The 19,667-nt window shown below is 40.3% G+C and overlaps 1 protein-coding gene across 1 annotated transcript in view; it reads right to left on the reverse strand.

Annotated features, from left to right (window-relative positions):
- MUC19 (mucin 19, oligomeric) overlaps positions 1-19,667 on the reverse strand; it is a 149,568-nt gene that overhangs the window by 60,272 nt on the left and 69,629 nt on the right. The window contains 9 exon segments of the mRNA XM_063115697.1: positions 51-7,412; positions 11,425-11,523; positions 11,738-11,797; positions 14,939-15,025; positions 15,243-15,329; positions 15,940-16,005; positions 16,210-16,308; positions 17,316-17,408; positions 19,260-19,334. Of these exon segments, the coding sequence (XP_062971767.1) occupies positions 51-7,412; positions 11,425-11,523; positions 11,738-11,797; positions 14,939-15,025; positions 15,243-15,329; positions 15,940-16,005; positions 16,210-16,308; positions 17,316-17,408; positions 19,260-19,334 (8,028 nt within the window).

The following is a 19,667-nucleotide window of genomic DNA, read 5'->3' on the forward strand; positions in this document are numbered from 1 at the left end:
TGATTGTACAGTAGTCTCTGCCACTCCAGCTGACAGAGCAGATGTCTCACCTGTCCCTCCTGATGATGGTCCAGGGGTCCCTGTCACACGAGTCGATAGTCCAGTAGTTCCTTTCCCTCTAGCTGATAGTCTAGATGTCCCCGTCACTCCAGCTGCAAGTTCAGATATCCCTGATTCCCCTGACGATTGTTCAGAATTCTGAGTCACTCCAGCTGATAGCCCAGATATTCCTGACACTCTAGGTGATGATCCAGATGTCTCTATCACTCTTGTTGATTGTCCAGTAGCCCCTGACGTTTCTGATGATTGTCCAGCTGAAGGTCCAAATGTCCATGTCAGTCCAGCTGGTGGTCCAGATGTCCCTGTACCTCCTGATGATTGTCCAGAAGTTTCTGTCACTCTAGCAGTTGACTGAGATGTCCCTAGCCCACCAGTTGAGAGTTCAGATGTCCCTGTCACACCTGATGATAGTCCTGATGTCCCTCTTACTCTTGATGATTTTTCAGTAGTCCCTGTCACTCCAGCTGATAGTATAGATGTACCTGTCACTTCTTCTGCAGGTCCAAATGTCCCTGACACTACAGCTGAAGTTCCAGATGTCCCTGTTACTCCTGATGATTGTCCAGAGTTCCTACTCACTCTAGCTGATGGTCCAGAAACGCCTGACACTCCTGATGATTGTGCAGAAGATTCTGTCACTGTAGCTGATGGTCCAGATGTCCCTGACACTCCAGCTGGTGGTACAGATGTTGCTGTCACTCCTGATGATTGTACAGTAGTCTCTGTCATTCCAGCTGACAGAGCAGATGTCACGCCTGTCCCTCCTGATGATGGTCCAGGGGTCCCTGTCACACCAGATGATAGCCCAGTAGTTCCTTTCCCTCTAGCTGATAGTGTAGATATCCCCGTCACTCCAGCTGCAAGTTCAGATATCCCTGATTCCCCTGACGATTGATCCGAATTCTGAGTCACTCCAGCTGATAGCCCAGATGTTCCTGACACTCTAGGTGATGATCCAGATGTCTCTATCACTCTTGTTGATTGTCCAGTAGCCCCTGACGTTTCTGATGTTTGTCCAGCTGAAGGTCCAAATGTCCATGTCACTCCAGATGGTGGTCCAGATGTCCCTGTAACTCCTGATGATTGTCCAGAAGTTTCTGTCACTCTAGCAGTTGGCTGAGATGTCCCTAGCCCACCAGTTGAGAGTTCAGATGTCCCTGTCACACCTGATGATAGTCCTGATGTCCCTCTTACTCTTGATGATTTTTCAGTAGTCCCTGTCTCTCCAGCTGATAGTATAGATGTACCTGTCACTTCTTCTGCAGGTCCAAATGTCCCTGACACTACAGCTGAAGTTCCAGATGTCCCTGTTACTCCTGATGATTGTCCAGAGGTCCCACTCACTCTAGCTGATGGTTCAGAAACGCCTGACACTCCTGATGATTGTGCAGAAGATTCTGTCACTGTAGCTGATGGTCCAGATGTCCCTGACACTCCAGCTAGTGGTACAGATGTTGCTGTCACTCCTGATGATTGTACAGTAGTCTCTGCCACTCCAGCTGACAGAGCAGATGTCTCACCTGTCCCTCCTGATGATGGTCCAGGGGTCTCTGTCACACCAGATGATAGTCCAGGAGTTCCTTTCCCTCTAGCTGATAGTCTAGATGTCCCCGTCACTCCAGCTGCAAGTTCAGATATCCCTGATTCCCCTGACGATTGTTCAGAATTCTGAGTCACTCCAGCTGATAGCCCAGATGTTCCTGACACTCTAGGTGATGATCCAGATGTCTCTATCACTCTTGTTGATTGTCCAGTAGCCCCTGACGTTTCTGATGTTTGTCCAGCTGAAGGTCCAAATGTCCATGTCACTCCAGATGGTGGTCCAGATGTCCCTGTAACTCCTGATGATTGTCCAGAAGTTTCTGTCACTCTAGCAGTTGGCTGAGATGTCCCTAGCCCACCAGCTGCGAGTTCAGATGTCCCTGTCACACCTGATGATAGTCCTGATGTCCCTCTTACTCTTGATGATTTTTCAGTAGTCCCTGTCACTCCAGCTGATAGTATAGATGTACCTGTCACTTCTTCTGCAGGTCCAAATGTCCCTGACACTACAGCTGAAGTTCCAGATGTCCCTGCTACTCCTGATGATTGTCCAGAGGTCCTACTCACTCTAGCTGATGGTCCAGAAACGCCTGACACTCCTGATGATTGTGCCGAAGATTCTGTCACTCCATCTGATAGTAGAGATGTCCCTGTCACTCTAGCCGATGGTCTAGATGTCCCAGTCACTCCTGGTAATTTTCCAGAATATCCTGTCACTGTAGCTGATGGTCCAGTAGTTCCGGACACACCAGCTGGTGGTATAGATGTTGCTGTCCCTCCTGATGATTGTCCAGTAGTTCCTGTCACTCCTGTTGATGACCCAGATGCTTCTTTCACTGCAGCAGATGACTCTGATGTCCCTGACACCTCAGGTGATGGTCCAGATTTCCTTGTCACTCTAGCTGAAGACTCAGATGTCTCTGTTACTCCTACTGATTGTCCAGTGTTCCCTCTTTCTCCACCTGATAATGCAGATGTTCCTGTCACTGTAGCCAATGGTAAAGATGTCCCTGTCACTCCAGCTGATGATCCAGTTGTCCCTATCACTCTTGGTGATTGTCCAGTACTCCCTGCCCCTCCAGCTGAAGGTGCAGATGTCTCTGACACTCCAGGGGAGGATCTAGTTGTCCCTATCACTCTTGATGATGATCCAGTAGTCCCTGACACTGCTAATGTTTGTCCAGTTGATGGTCTAGATGTCCTCGTTGCATGTGATGATAGTCCTGATGTCCCTGTCACTCCAGCTGATAGTCCAAATGACCCTGTCACATCAGCTAGTGGTCTTGATGTCCCTGACACTCTAGCTGATGGTCCTGTTGTCCCTGACACTTCACCTGATGGCCCTGATGATGCTGACAAGCCAGGAAATTGCCCAGTTGTCCCTCTCACTACTGAGGATTGTCCAGTAGACTCTGTCACTCCAGCTGATAGTCTAGCTGTCCCTGTCACTGCAGCTGAAGGTTCAGATGTCCATGTATCTCCTGATGATTGTCCAGAAGTCCCTGTCACTTCGGCTGATTGTCCAGAAGTCCTTGTCACTCCAAATAATGGTGCAGATGTCCCTGAAACTCCAGCTGATGGTCCAGATGTTGCTGTCACTCCTGATGACTGGTCAAGTGTCTCCGACACTCCTGACAATTTTCCATCAGTCCCTGTCACTGTAGCTGATGTCCCAAATATTTCTGTCATCTGTTTTGTTGTTCTAGATTTATTTTTCAATCCAACTGATTGCTGAGATGTCCCTGACACTATGGATGAAGGTCCAGAATTCCCTGTTACTCCTGATGATAATCCAGTAGTCCCTGTCACTCCACCTGATAATGCAAATGTCCCTGTCACTGTAACTGGTGGTTCAGATGTCCCTGACTCTTCAGTTGATAGTCCAGATGTCTCTGTCTCTCCAGATGATTGTCCAGTACTGCCTGATGGTCTGGATGATGTTAAAACTCCAGCTGAAAGTCCAGATGCCTCTGTCATTCCAGATAATTGTCCAGTAGACCCTGTCACTCCAGTTGATAGGTCAGATATCCCTGTCACTGCAGCTAAATGTACAGATGACTGTGACTCTCTGGCTGAAGGTCTTAATGTCCCTGTCACTCCTGATAATTGTCCAGTAGTCCCTGTCACTTCAGCCACTTGTCCAGAAGTCCTTTTCATTCCAGTTGATGGTACAGATGACCCTGACACTCCAAGTGATGATCCAGTTGGCTGTATCACTCTTGATGATTGTCCAGTAGTCCCTGTCACTTCTGATGTTTTTCCAGCTGAAGGTGCAGATGTCCCTGATACTCCATGTGATGTTACAGATGTTCCTGAAACTTTTGATGATTGCCCTGCCGTCCTTGTAACTCCTAATGATTGACTAATAGTCCTTGTCACTTTAGCTGATAGTTCCGATGTGCCTGTCACTGCAGATGAAGGTCCAGATGTCTCTGACACTCCAGCTGACAGTCCAGATGTCCCTGTAACTGCAGCTGATAATCCAAGTATCCCTGAGACTCCAGCTGATGATCCAGCTGTCGTTGTCACTCTTGATGATTGTCCGGTAGGCTGTGTCACACCGATGGATGGCCCAGATGTCCCTGACATTACATCTGATGATCCAGATGTCCCTGTTACTCCTGATGATTGTCCTGTAACCCCTGTTTCTTCAGCTGATGGTCCAGATGTCCCAGATGCTCCAGCTGATGTCCCTGTCACTCCTGATGAGTGTCCAGTTGTCCTTCTCACTCCTGATGTTTTTGCAGTATTCCCTGTCATTCCCGCTGATAGTTCAGAAGTCTCTGTCACTCCTAATGATTGTCCAGGTATCCCTGACACTCCTGATGATTGACCAGTAGTTTCTGTCACTCCAGCTGATAGTCCAGATGTGCCTGTCACTCCATCTGGAGCTCCAAATGTGTTTGTAGGTCTATATGTCCCTGACACTCCAGGTGATGATCCAATTGTCTCTATCAATCTTGAAGAATGTCCACTATTCCCTGTCACTCCTGATGTTTGTACAGCTGATGGTCCAGATGTCCCCATCACACCTGATGATGGTCTTGATGTCCCTGTCACTCCAGCTGATAGTAAAAATGTCCCTGTCAGATCAGCTGATGATCCTGATGTCCCTGGCACTCCAGCTGGTGGTACATATGTACCAGTCACTCCTAATGTTTGTCCAATAGTCCCCATCCTTCCAGTCGATAGTCCAGATGTCCCTGTCACTGCTGCTGATTGTCCATTGTTCCCTATCACTCTAGCTGATAAAGCAGATGTCTCTGTCTCTCTATCTGATGGTCCAGATATCCCTGACTCTCCAGCTGATGATCTAGTTGTTCCTGTCACTCTTGATGATTGTCCAGAATTCACTGTTACTCCAGCTAATGGTCCAGATGTCCCTGTCACACCTGATGATGGTCCTGATGTCCATATCAACCCAGCTGATTGTCCTAATGTCTTTGTCACTTCAGTTGATGGTCCTGACTTCCTTGACACTCCAGCTGATGGTCCAGTTGTCCCTAAAATCTCAGCTGATGATCCAGTTGACCCTGTCACTTCCGATAATTGTACAGTTGACCCTGTAACTCCAACTGATAGTCCATATGTCCCTGTCACTCCAGTTGATTGTCCAGAAGTCCCAGTAACTCCTGATAATTGTCCAGAAGTTCCTGTCACTGTAGTTGATAGTCCAGATGTCTCTGACACCCCAGCTAATGGTACATATGTCCTCGTCACTCCTGACAACTGTCCACTAGTTTCTATCACTCTATCTGATAGTCCAGATGCCTCTGTCTCTGCTTCTGAAGGCCCAGATGTCTGTGGCACTTCAAGCAAGTGTCTAGATGTCTCTGTCACTTCTGATGATTGTCCAGAAGTCCCTGTCATGTCAGCTGATTGTGCAGAAGTCTTTGTCACTCCAGCTAAAGGCACAGATGTCTCTGACTCTCCAGTTGATGGTCCAGATGTCCCTGACAGTCCTGCTGATGGTACAGATTTATCTGTCACTCCTGATGATTGTACAGTAGTCCCTACCACTCCTGATGTTTGTCCAGTATTCCCTGTCTTTCCAAATGATGATCTAGATGTCCCTGTTACACCCAATGATTCTCCAGTACTCCCTGTTACTTCAGCTGATTGTCCAGATGTTTCTGACACTCCAGATGATGGTATAGATGTTCCTGTCACTCCAGATGATTTTCTAGTTGTCCCTGTCACTTCTGATGATTGTGCAGTAATCCCTGTCACTCTAGCAGATAGTCCATATGTCCCTGACACTGTAGCTGAAGGTCCAGATGTCCCTGACACTCTGACTGATGGTCCAGATGTGCCTGTCACTCCAGCAGAAGGTCCAGATATCTCTGTTACCTGTAGTGATTGTACAGAAGTCCCTGTCACTCCAGGTGATGATCCATATGTCCCTGAAACTCCAGTTGATGATCCTGTTGCTGTTGTCTGCCTTGATGATTGTCCAGTAGTCCCTGTTATGCCTGATGTTTTTGCAGTATTCCCTGTCACTCCACCTGATGGCCTAGATGTCACTGTCACTCCTGATGATTGTCTACTTTCCCCTGACACTCCTGATGATTGTCTGGTAATCTCTGTCACTCCAACTGATGGTCCAGATGTCCCTGTCACTCGTGATGATTGTCTAGGAGTTTCTTCCACTCTAGTTGATGACCTAGATATCTGTGACACTCCAGCTGATAGTCCAGATGTTCCCGTCACACCCGATGATTGTCTTGATGTCCCTCTCATTCCAGATGATTGTCTAGATGTCCTCATCACCCTTGATGATTGTCCAGTAGTTCCTGTCACTCTAGCTGATAGTTCGGATGTCCCTGTCACTTTAGTTGATGATTCTGATATCCCTGACACTCCAGCTGATGGTCTACTTGTCCCTGTCACATCTGATAATTGTACAGTAGTCCCTGTCACTCCAACTGATAATCCAGAGGTCTTTGTCACTCCAACTGATGGTTCAAATGTCCCTGACACTCCAGTTGATGGTACAGATGTCCCTGTTGCTCCAGCTGAAAGTTCAGATGTCCCTGTTTTCCATGATGATTGTCTAGAAATCCCTGACACTCCAGGTAATGATCCAGTTGTCCTAGTCACTCTTGATTGTCTGGTAGTCTCTGTCGCTCCTGATGTTTTTCCAGTATTCCTTGTCACTCCAGCTGATGGTCTAAATGTCACTGTCACTCCTGATGATTGTCTACTTTCCCCTGACACTCCTGATGATTGTTTGGTAATCTCTGTCACTCCAATTGATGGCCCAGATGTCCCTGTCACTTGCAATGATTGTCTAGAAGTTTCTTCCACTCTAGTTGATGGCCTAGATGTCTGTGACAATCCAGCTGATAGTCCAGATGTCCCTGTCACTTCAGCTGATGGTCCAGTTGTCTCTGTCACATCTGAATATTGTACAGTAGTCCCTGTCACTCCAACTGATAGTCCAGATGTCTTTGTCACTCCAGCTGATAGTCCAGATATCCCTGTCACTCCTGATGATTGCCAAGAAGATTTTGTCACTGCAGCCAATGGTCCAAATGTCCCTGACACACCTGTTGATGCTACAGATACCCTCGTTACTCTTGATGATTGTCCTGTAGTCCCTGTTGTTCCCACCGATAGTCCAGAGTTCCCTGTCACTTCAGCTGACAGTCCAGTTGTACTCAGTCCTTCAACTGATAGTCCATTTGTTTCTGATCCATAATCTGGTGGTTCTGTTGTCCCTGAAACTTCACTTGATAATCCAGTTGTTTCAATCACTCCAGGTGTTTGTGCATGATTCTCTGTCACTTCAGCTGATGGTTCAGCTGTCCCTGTCAACACAAGTGGTAAAAGTATAATGATATTAACATCTGTTTTTGTCTTTGGTTAACCTAAAGGACTCGTGCTGCTTTCTTTCTCCGTTATAGCTTTCAGGCCCCTTCATCCCCACAGCAACCACCTTATTTTATACCATTCTTTCTGCATAGCATAACTTCTTCCTGTTTTTTTTTTTTCTTTTTATCCCTGTAACAATCATTTATTCAATACTTATTATTTGTCAAAGAAGTTCTCAGCAACTTATAAGTATTACTTCATTTTACTGTCACAATAATCCTGTGAAGTCTGTAATATTACTTTTCATTTTATAGAGTAGAAACTAAGGCACAAAGAGCTTAAGTAGCTTTTCTAAGTTGATAAAGCTAGAGGGTTTTCTGCTCTCGTAGAGCGTTCAAGTTGGAGGAGAGAGAGAAACAGACATATAAATGAAATAACTAGCCAATCAATCAATCAAATTCACAAATAAAAAAAGCTTCAGAGCTCACACATAAAGTGAAGTGATATTGAGCAACTTGGACTTCTATTTTACACTGCCTAGTTAGCAAAGGCTTTTATTGGAAGATATCATTTATTTGGAGCTCTGTTAAAAAGCAGTAGCCAGTTATGTGAAGCTGTAGAGGAATGACATTCCAGACAGATGGGACAGCCAATATAAAAGTCATGAGGCTAATTGAGCTATGCTTATTAGACAAGCAGAACTAAAAGTTGAATGCAGCTGGATCATTGGAGGTGAGGGGGAATATATTAGAGGTGGGATCAGATACATAGGAGTGAGCAAATATTGTGAACTGGGGGGAGGGAGACTGGACATTTTTCTAAATGCAATGGGATATAATTTTAAGTACTAGAGTGATGGCATATGATTTTTATGTATTTATAATCCCTCTGGGGGGAATATATGGCGAGAGGTGGATAATAGAGGTAGAAAGACCAATTATAAGGTAATTTCAAAAGTCCAGAGAATTTATTAGTGGCTTGTGCTAGAGTGGTAATAAAGGAGATGGAGAACAGGGGATGGGATTCACAATATGTTTTGGAAATAGCATTAACAGGCCTTGTTTTGATGTAGGCGATGCAGGGGGGAAAGAGGCATTAAAGATAACTCTGAGATTTATACCTGAATAAACTGAGTCAGTAATGGTACCATTTTCTGATACAGAGGAAGACTGGGAGAACAGGTGTGGGTATGAAGGGAAATCAAAAATTCTGTTTAGGTCATGCTAAGTCTGAGATGCTTGTTAGGCCTACAAGTGGAAATGTCAAGTCAGCAACCGAGTTTGAATCTAGAGTTCCAGAGAAGTCAAGACTGGAGATACGTATTTGGATTTCAGATGTCTTCCAAAGTTTCCTGTATCTGACTTACTTCCGACAGATGATGCAGTCATCTCCACTGGGCCTGTCCTGTCTCTAACTACTAGAAGCTATTCTTTGAGCTCAACATAAGGGAACTTCCCATCAGCCAAGTCAGCTCTTGCATTTTTCTATAGACCAGTTTGCTAACTACTGGTTGATACTCTGATTGCCTCTGGAACCTCAACTTTATTCTCACTGAAGAAACTTGGAATTAGAATTCTGTTTAAAGACCCATTATGCTTCATAGCATTGTCATCCTTTGACACTGAGTAAATCTTAGGTTTCTGTGTCCTCTATTATCTGTGGTACTATAAGACCATGCTGGGCTTTCTCTCTTATTCTAAGCTCCTACCTCTTCCACATCCTCATCTCTATCACAAATATCTCTAACCTTGTCCTCCAGAATCCACCTTCAATGGTTTTAAGAAATCTCTTCTATATGTTTAACTGCTTTCCAAAATGCCTCCACTTCCTCCTGCCTTTAATCTAATGGGACTCATACTCCAACAACCCTAGCACCACCCAAAATGCTCTAGTTCTGATATCCTAATACCAAGAATTCCTTAATGGACCAGATGAGGATGGGAACCTTGCATTTGTAGAGATGTACATCTATCTACACAGTGGTGTGTGTGCGGATGGGTACATGTTTCCAGCAAAATCCCATCGCTTGGGTATAGCAGAAAATAGCCCACTGCCTCCCAGAAGGTTCTTTTCCACATGACCTGTTATTTTACCTCACTGATAAGAATATAGCCTCTTCATCCTTTACCAGAAAGGGAACTCCTATTTATTTATTTACTTATCTACCAGGTAGCCACCACATACTTATTAAGTACCCAAACCAGGAACTGAGCTATGCATTGGAATCACAATTGTAAACAAAAACAGGCAAGGTGACAAGATCTTTCTTGAGTTTTGACAGAAATCTATCATGTTGGTGGCCTGTTTAGTAGCAGAGAATGACTGGATGAGTCAATGATCTAAGGTTTGTCCTGGCCCCACAACACATTTATCCTGTGACTTTGGATTAACCATCTTGATTTTTTATATACAAAATGTGAATAATTACTAATATACTGTCAATTGCACAGAACAGCTGTAAGATTCAAGTAAGTTAATCTATGTGAAAACGCTTTGTCCCTTTTATACTTCACATACTTTTCCTGATTGCCATTTTTATTTTTGTTAACACAGATTAAGATGACTCTCAAATGATATTATATAGTGATTAATAACTACTTCTTATCTTTATTTTATCAGTTAAATTTTACTCAGTTTATCTGGTCAAATCCAAGATATAAGAATGGTATTATTTTATTCTAACAATTACATTTTTAGGCAAGTTTTTGTTTGCTTATTTCTTGAGAAATATTTACCGATCAATTTATTTATTTTTAATCTATATCTTTAGTCTTTTAAAACAAGTTAAGTATTATGAGACACAAACATTGCTAAGCAAAAGGTGAAAACATTCGTTGCATGGTTTACATATTTCTTTGACAGGTGAGCTTTGAGCAAATGAGATGCAGACATGTCCTATTTGCAATTCTAGAATAAAAGACTTTTTAAAAAACCAACGTACAGAGGCTCTAGGAAGCAAACCATTATCTAAATTTTTAGACAATTCAGAAGGCAATGTTATTTATTAAATAATTTTCAGAAATGGGGAAAGCTGTTTATCAAGGTTCTAAATCTATTCATTAAAAAAACTTATGAAAAAATATGTTAATATTATAAATCCCAAACATTTTCTAATAGTAAAGATAGTGTTTTTCTGCAAAAGATTGAAAAAGAAGAATTCTACTATGAAATTTTAATATCCTTGTTGAGGCCTGATAAGCTTTTAATATCCAGCAGCCTATTACTCAAAAAAGAAAAAAAAGAAAAAGAATGTATTGAACTCAAATATTTTTATCATGGCAAAGTCACATAATCAATCAATGAAATGCAAAAATAACTAACATTATTTTGTAGCTATTTAGCACTTTTAACCTATATTCAGTTATTCTAGCTTGTGGTTTACGTGATTTTGTGTGGAGAAATGCAAAACTTGACTAAGAAATTGTAACTAACTGGATGAGCATATATATCCTAAGAAGTCCTTAAATCAAAAACAACATTTAGGGACCACACATGAGATGAAATGTTAGATGTCACTATTACTTTTTTTACAGGATCATCTTCTGGAATCTCTGGTACCTCACACAATACTAAGTTCACAGTAAATAACTGTTTTGCCAAAATATAATTGTTTGCATTTACAGCTACCAAATTCTTCACAAACTCTTGCTAAATTAAATTTTAATCCAACAGCTCACATTTCTTTTCAACATAATTTTAGATATGAATGATGCTTCAGATGCAACTTCACCTGAAGCTGAAGTGGTTGCTGCATCTGATATTCCAGTAATATCCAATTTGAAAAAGAACAAGGTTCTGCCTATAAATCTATAGCTTGCTGTGCTGCAAATGCTCTTTGGCAAAGTTCATTATTAAACTTATTTTATCATTGCTAGAACTTTCCTCAATCATTTCTCTTGTAATTATCTCCGTTAAAAAAAAAAAAAAAAAACCTTACTTAGACATAATAATTATCTGGGACATTTGTGTCCGACCATTGTTCTAATGCCAAGACAGGCTTTATCTTACCTGCTGGATTTCCTGGGTGGGTGGCCCCAGTGCCTGATGGTCCAGCTGTGCTTCCACTGCCTGTCCCAGTGGAAGCTCTCACAGAACCTCCTGTCAGGCCTGCTCAACATACAAAAATAGGTAGGATTACATTAATTTCTGAAATTTCTGGGAAATCAAGGCAAATATTAAATATTTTTTAAAATTCCAATCATTTATCTTTTCGTCTATTTCAGTAGCTTTGTTTCTGATCAGTACAATTGATTTGAATAAATCGGCCTTTGTGATTATTTAGCCATTTACTAGGTGCTGAATCCCAATTCAAACTCACTACCTTGTACTCCAGTGGTTTTTCCTATCAGTGTAGTTGATTCACTGGCAATTCCAGTTGTTACTGTTTTAAAAAAGAAAAAAAAAGTCATATGATAATGCTTGATTGAACTAAACTTGATGATTTATGATATTTCTATGACCACTCCTATCGGCTTAATTCATATCTTTCTTCTTCCTACCTGAAATAAAGCAATTGTTTCCCTGCTTCACCCAACTACCAGGTCAACTTTCTTCATCAAGAATATATTCTATTGTACGGTACTAATCTTAAATGTTAACGTGTGTAAGAATCATCTGGTAAGCATATGAAAAATGCAAATTCCTACCTCCTCTAGCAGAAATTCTAATTCTATTTTAAAACATTGAAGAGATTGGGCTTGTACTATAATTAAACTCTTAGATGCATTTCAAGTTTGCAGGGCATCTAGAGGATCAAAGAATAAGTTAATTGACATCATAGGGAAAAAATCAGCTAAATTTACAATATCTAGAAAGGAATATAAGAGGCTGAATAGATTCAGGTTTATCATTTGGGGTAGGAATAATTTCTAGGTTATGTATCACAAAGGGAAACACATAACACCGAATACCCACAAGCAGTGCTGCCATGTTTTATTACTAGGTTTAGGGGGTGACAGCCAGATCTCTCCACTGTAAAACGTTTTGCCCCTTTGCAATTAGCAAGTAACCTGTTAGGTAATACTTTGGCATCAGGCCGTTAGTCATCTCTCCAAGCAACAGTGAACACAGAAATTTAGCAGCTCAAACTGGGTGATAGGGTGCTCACTGCTATTAGGGTGCCATTGCTTTTAGGTCATTTCAGTGGCCAGAACTAGAAGATAAATACAGTCATGGGTTGCTTAATGACTGGGATACGTTCTGAGAAATGCATTGTTATGTGATTTTGTCATTATGCTAACAACATAGTATACTCACACCAACCTAGATGGTATAGCCTACTAACACCTAAGCTATATGGTATAGCCATTATAATCTTACGGGACCACCATCGTGTATGCAGTCCATCATTGACTGAAACATCATTAAACAGCACTTGACTATATATATATATGTGTGTGTATATTAGAAAATATATACAGATGCTGTCCTAATTATGATGGGATTACATCCCTATAAATCCATCATAAGTTGAAAATATCATAAGTCAAAAATGCACTTAATATATCTAACCTACTGAACATCATAACTTAGGCTAGCCTACTGTAATTGTGCTCAGAATACTTACATTAGGCTATAGTTGGGCAAAATTATTTAGTGCAAAGCCTATTGTATAGTAAAGTGTTAAGTATCTCATGTAATTCATCGAATACTGTACTGAAAGTGAAAAACAGAATGTTGGTACTGGTATTCAAAGTGTGGTTTCTACTGAATGCATATCACTTTTGCACGATTGTAAAGTTGAAAAATTGTCAGACCTACACAAGTTCTAGACTGTCTGTATATATAAATATAAATAAATATTATATATATATAAATTGAATATATAAAAATATAAATATATGTTTTACAAACATATATGATATATAAATATATACATCATGAATTCATATTTTTATTTCCAACTCAAATGAAACATTATATGAATTTATTTAATTATTTGATTCTTGCATCACTTTTGCATTTAAAATCTTTGTTTCTAGTAACATTCATATAATTACTTGCTGCTTTTTCCTATAATATAGAAAAAATCACTTCAATGTAGGAACACTATTATAACTGCTAAGAATAATATTACTGAATAAAGTTCAAGCTTTGCTTGTAATTCTGTTGCAATCCTTAAAATATATGACACTAAGCATGTACAGTCTGATTACTGTTTTAAACTCGTGTGAAATAATTATTTTCTCCATGTGATTATAATCTGATATTTAACCAGGTTCACTTGTTTCAGTTGGTTTTCAATTTCAATGTTAGCTTTTAAATTTTGATTTAATTGTGCTTTTTTAAAAATATATGTACCATTTTTATTGTTCAAAAGGCAAATGTATATTTAAAAGAATACTCAGGGAACTCAAAGTCCTCCTGTTCTGTTTTGTCCCCTGAAAGTAACTACTTTCATAAGTTTCTAATTTATGTTCTGTGTTCTTGCATTTATGTGTGCATACCTATGTATACTGTATATGTTCTATAAATCTGTATGTACCCTTATATAACATACATAGTATACACAGGTGTACACACATACACCCCTCCTCTTTTTCTTATTAATTTATAAATTACATGCACAACTCTACTGCCTTCTTTTCTCCCTTACCAAAAAATCTTGGAAATACCTTTAGATCATTAGGTAGAGATCTTCATTACTCTTTTATTAGGAGGGCCTAGTGTTAGTTTATATCATATTTTATTTGACATGTCTTATTTGATTGCAAGTATGAGTTGCTCCTAATTTTCTTCTATTAAAAACAATGCCAGTGTGAACAGCTTGTACATACGTTGTTTTGTGCTTTGGTTGTATAACTTCAGGGTAGAACTTGAGAAGTGGGATTTCTGGGCCAAAGGGTAAATGAATCTGTAACTCTGTTAGACTTTGCCAGCTGCCCTCCACGAGGCTGCAACATTTTGTGTTCTTACCAGCAATGTACAGAGCACCAACTGTTTCTTTGCAGACCTATCAACAGAGCTGCTGTCAAAGTTTTGGATTTCTGCCAGTCTAGCAAGTGAAAAATGATATCCCAGTGTAGTTTTAATTTGCATTTTTCCTGTGTGAAGTTGACCATCTTTTCATATGATTAAGAACTTATGACACATCTTTTTCTGTGAACTTCAATTCACATCTTCTGCTCATCTAGTTTTCTTCAGACTCTGCTCTATGAGCTTTTTTCCTTTGCTGATTTTGCTTTGTATCCTTTTACTGTAATAAATCATAGCCATGGGTATAACTATACACTGACACTTGTCAGTCCTTATAGCAAATCACAAAACCCTACAGGTCTTGGGGACCCTGACACAGTATGCCTTTCCATTTGGTCAGAGACACTTTTGTGTCTCTCAGGTAAGTTCTAAAGTTTTCCTCATGTATGTGTTTCTATGTTGTTATGTGGTCAGTAATTGGGCTCCCTAACTCCAGTGTCTTACTATTCCTTTCCATTCTTAACAATGCTGCCAGAAAGAGAATAGAGACAGATCCACACACTCCATCTCTCCCCTGCACAGGCATTAATTTCCTGCAGTCACTTACCTGATTTGCTACTCTCCAAGGTTGTGGCTGGTACAGATGAGGCTCCAGGGCTGGCAGTGGTGGAGGCTGCATAAACTCCTGTGGTTCCTGAAACCAAGAACAGATTGGAGAAGAGAGAAGTTCATGTTATTCTTGCCATTACAGTGAGTATTTGGGAGTTTCCAGAAAAACAAAGTGAAAAACATTACACCTCCAATTTTCCTCATCTTTGTGTTCTGATACAGTTGCCACCTGATTTTACAGCCCATCCCCTGCAGATGATTGGGAGCTGCTGAGGCATCACTTCCAGCCTAGTCGATCTTACCAGAACCTGTGGCTCCAGTGCCTGCTTCTCCAGGGGTACTGCCACCTCCAACTCCAGGCGTTGCTCCAGATGATACCTCTGGTATGCCTGATTTTTTATCATGAAAAAAAAATGTCAATTAAAAAAAAACCATAAAGTTAGATCCACTTATGAAAGTGACCTGAAATATGCTTGCTTTTATTCCTTTAAAAAAATGGATGTGTCTATCCCATAAGCTTCACAGACTTAGGAAGTTCTTATTCAGACTAAATCAGATAAATCAGGTAACCCGAAAAATGTACTGATTAAGATATTTTTTCTTAATAAAATATAGTAATCATATGGATAATTCAATGTTCAATGCAATGTCTCTTCTTACTAGAATTGTATTGTGCTCCAGCATGGACATTTTCCCCACTTGAATAACTCCTCTTTTGCTTATTCTGTCTTCTTCATCATCCACATGAATATAAATTCCTCCTTCTCCAAAGTGAATTTGGGTGAAAAAAGGTATATTGCCCTATTTTCTTATATCCCCAAGTCATCTGACACAATATTAGGAACACAACGAGTATTTGCTGGTATATTTCTGATCTTCTGGACACTTTGCATTTATAAATAACAATGTTTGAAATCCCAAGGAAGCTTAATCTCTAACTAGATTTGGAACAAAAAGCTCACTTGACTGAATTTCATGCTGGTTATGCTCCTTAGGTACCTGTTCTTCCAGATGTGTCTTCACCAGTGGCTTCAGTGATGGCTCCACCTGCTCCTCCAGTGGTTCCTAATTGGAAGAAAAATGGTGCTTAATGTCTATGGATACTCAAGAAGAAAACACGCTTTCAGGACATTTCATAGTTCATTCATGCCATTAGTTCCTAAAATGTTGTCCGTGTTTATGTTTACTTAATCTCATTATCATGTTCTGGAGTTTTGGTACAGCTTGTGTTGGACCCCAACATAGCCCCTAATGGAGACTTGATCTTGCCTGCTGGGTTTCCAGTGCTGGTGGCCCCAGTGCCTGAAACTCCAGGTGTACTCCTGCTGCCTGTTCTTATGGTAGTTCCCACAGACTCTCCTGTTGTGCCTAATGAAATGAAAACAATAGCAATGGTTTCGACATATACTAAGCAGTACCCCATTTATCCACAGGGAATATGTTCAAAGACCCACAGTAGATGCCTGAAACTGTGAATAGTACCAAAATCTATACATACTATGTTTTGTCCGATATGATCATGTGGGTAGCTTATACAGTATGGATGTGCTGGACAAGGGGATGACACACATTCCAGGTGAAAAACAGAAGGACAGCAGAAGACTTCATCACACTACTTGGAATGGCACGCAATTTTTTTTTTAATGTCCATCATCAGATGAGTGGATACGGAAAATGTGGTACATCTACACAATGGAATACTACTCAGCTATAAAAACGAATGAAATACTGCCATTTGCAACAACATGGATGGACCTTGAGAGAATTATATTAAGTGAAACAAGTCAGGCACAGAAAGAGAAATACCACATGTTCTCACTGATTGGTGGGAGCTAAAAATTAATATATAAATTCACACACACACACACACACACAAAAAAAAAAAAAAAACGGGGGGGGAGAAGATATAACAACCACAATTACTTGAAGTTGATACGACAAGCAAACAGAAAGGACATTGTTGGGGGGGAGGGGGGGGAGGGAGAAGGGAGGTAGGTTTTGGTGATGGGGAGCAATAATCAGCCAGAATGTATATCGACAAAATAAAATTTAAAAAATAAATAAATAAATTAATTAATTAATTAATTAAAATAAAAATAATAATAATAAAAAAAAAATTTTTAAAAATTTAAGAATTGATCTTTTCTGAAATTTTACATTTACTATTTTTCGGACCTCCATTGACCATGGGGAACCGAAATTGCATAAATCTAAACAGCAGATAAAGGAGAAATACTGTACTTCTGAAGAGAGAGATTGGGAAATTCAACTCAAAATTTCCATCTTCTTGAAAATTTCCATCATTTATCCAAGAGCCTATATGTTTTGCTCTTTGCACTCACTTCTCAGGCACTAGTGTGCATATCCCGACTTGCCTGATTTTCCTGGGCTTGTAGCTCCAGCATTTGGTTCCGTGGTCATGCTATCTTTTTCACCTCTAGCTGGGGGTGCAGTAGGGGCTCCTGTTCCTGCTGATAAAAAATAGTATTTATAAAATGCCCTAGACATAAGTCAACTCATTTAAATGTATCAAAATCCTCTGACACATGTAATATTATTATTCCCATTCATCAGATGTGCTTAAGTGACTTGCTCCAGGTCACCCAGTTGGTCAACAGCAGATCCTTGAGCCAAATTTCAACACTCTAGCCCCACAGTTTATACTCCAACCTGTGTTTCCCAAACCATTTGTGGCCAAAGACCAATTTTATAAAATTTTCAGTCTGTCCAAGATTCATGCTTTGAAAATGCCAGAAAACTAAAGAGAATTGAAATCTTAAACATAAAACCATGCAAAACACAATCCTTTTTCAACAGACATAAATTCATTGTGTCAAGTAGTTTGTCTCTAAATGCTTGTTCTCTGTTTCAGTTCCTATCTCATCATAGACAAGTAACAAACAGTTCTGGGTGGCACCCATCTGTGAACTCAACTTTGAGTAGCCCTGCTCAAACCACTGTCCATTCTGCCTGTTAACAAAAAGAGACAGCTGAATGATTTGTCATTATCACCCAAGCAATTCTGATTCAGATATTAGGAAATATAAACTAAATGACTATCACCCTAAAACTCCAATCCATTTACTGATCTAACCGGAAATATCCTGTTTCTTAATTTGTGCTGCTGTATGTAGCTTTTATCTTTCCAACCACTTTTTATATAAATTATATTTTATCTCAAAAAAGTATTTGTCACAAAATTTAAAACAAAAAAATGCTAAGAAAAAATAAATGTAGGAAAATTAAATAAGGTCCCACAGATTAGTTAATAAATGCAAAGAGATTAATTCCATGCATACACTAAAAATGGCTGTTAATAGTACGCAAGAGAGTTTTGATATATCTTAAAAGCTATCAGAACAACTGAAGAACTTTAAGTCGTAGAGTGATGATAGTTGAAGTTTTAGAAGTTCATTCTGGCACCATATTGGGTAGGGTGCAAACTGGGAGGAAAGTGGGAAAAATTGTAACTATCAGAGCAGTGGTTGTCAACCTTGATGAGTATCACTGGCATCAGGGCTTGTTAATACACTGCTCGCTGGCTCCACTCCAACAGCTCCTGATTCTAGGCAGGTGGACCCAGAAATTTACATGGTTTACTAAGACCTTCCCAGGAGACACTAAGGCTGCTGGAACAGGAACCACACACTGAGCAGCACCGTATGAGAGGAAGGTGAGCTAGGTAGACAAGTGCCGAGACGAGGGGAAAAAATGTTTACATCTGAACAAAATCAGAGGCAGATGTGATGCAGAGAAGAAACTGAACAGGTTCTTAAAATTAACCAATTGCATGAGGGGCGGGGTGAACTCAGGCTTGTTATTTATGCTTAAAGAATATCAACCATATTTTATTGATGAACCAACTATGGGTGAAATTTAGTTGGTGATGCACAAGGATAAGATGGATGCTCTTCCACACAGATCACAGATGTATGGAGCTACTGCCCATGAGGCTTGGGACTCTGTTCTAATCCTGCCTTTGCCAGCTTGGAGACCATCCATTATTTTCTCACTTCATGGGAATAATGACAGGTAACTCCCATGGTGTTAATGTGGACCAAATTACATATTATATATTTGAAGATAATTCAGAAATTTTCATGTGCCATATAAATATGTCTGTAGTACTTTGTTAATATATAAATATTAACTCATTAAATTTTTCCCAAAGTCACCCAAGTGACTTAGACCGCTCTATCACTTGGCGCCTGTAATCTAAGGATGCACTCAGGGCAGGGCTGTTGCTGAACTGAATCAGAGGACTACCCGTGGAAACAAGCCATGGTGGAGACAGCAGTTGGTTCATTTCTTTGTCTCACCAGCTCTGAAGAGAGCAGCACCTGAAATTTCATTGTCAGCTTGCGTGGTTCCACCTGATGACAGTCCAGTTGTCCCTGATGAATGTAAAGGAAAAACAAACACCCGAATAAAAAAAAGTGCATGGGTGCTACCAACTGTCAAGGTAATTGGCACTTACAATTGTAAAATGATATACTTAAGAAAGCGACTTGTAGACAAATGAAACAGAATAGAGAGCCCGGAAATAAAGCCAACTATATACAGCCAGCTGACTTTCAACAAAGTTGCCAAGAATATTCATTGGGGAAAAGATGGTCTCTTCAATAATTGGTGCTGGGTAACTGGATGTCCATATGCAGAAGAATGAAACTAGACCCCTATCTCTCACCATATATTAAAATCAACTAAAAATGGATTAAAGACTTAAA

The sequence above is a fragment of the Cynocephalus volans genome, chromosome 12, assembly GCF_027409185.1.
Source record: "Cynocephalus volans isolate mCynVol1 chromosome 12, mCynVol1.pri, whole genome shotgun sequence".
Lineage (NCBI taxonomy): Eukaryota > Metazoa > Chordata > Mammalia > Dermoptera > Cynocephalidae > Cynocephalus > Cynocephalus volans.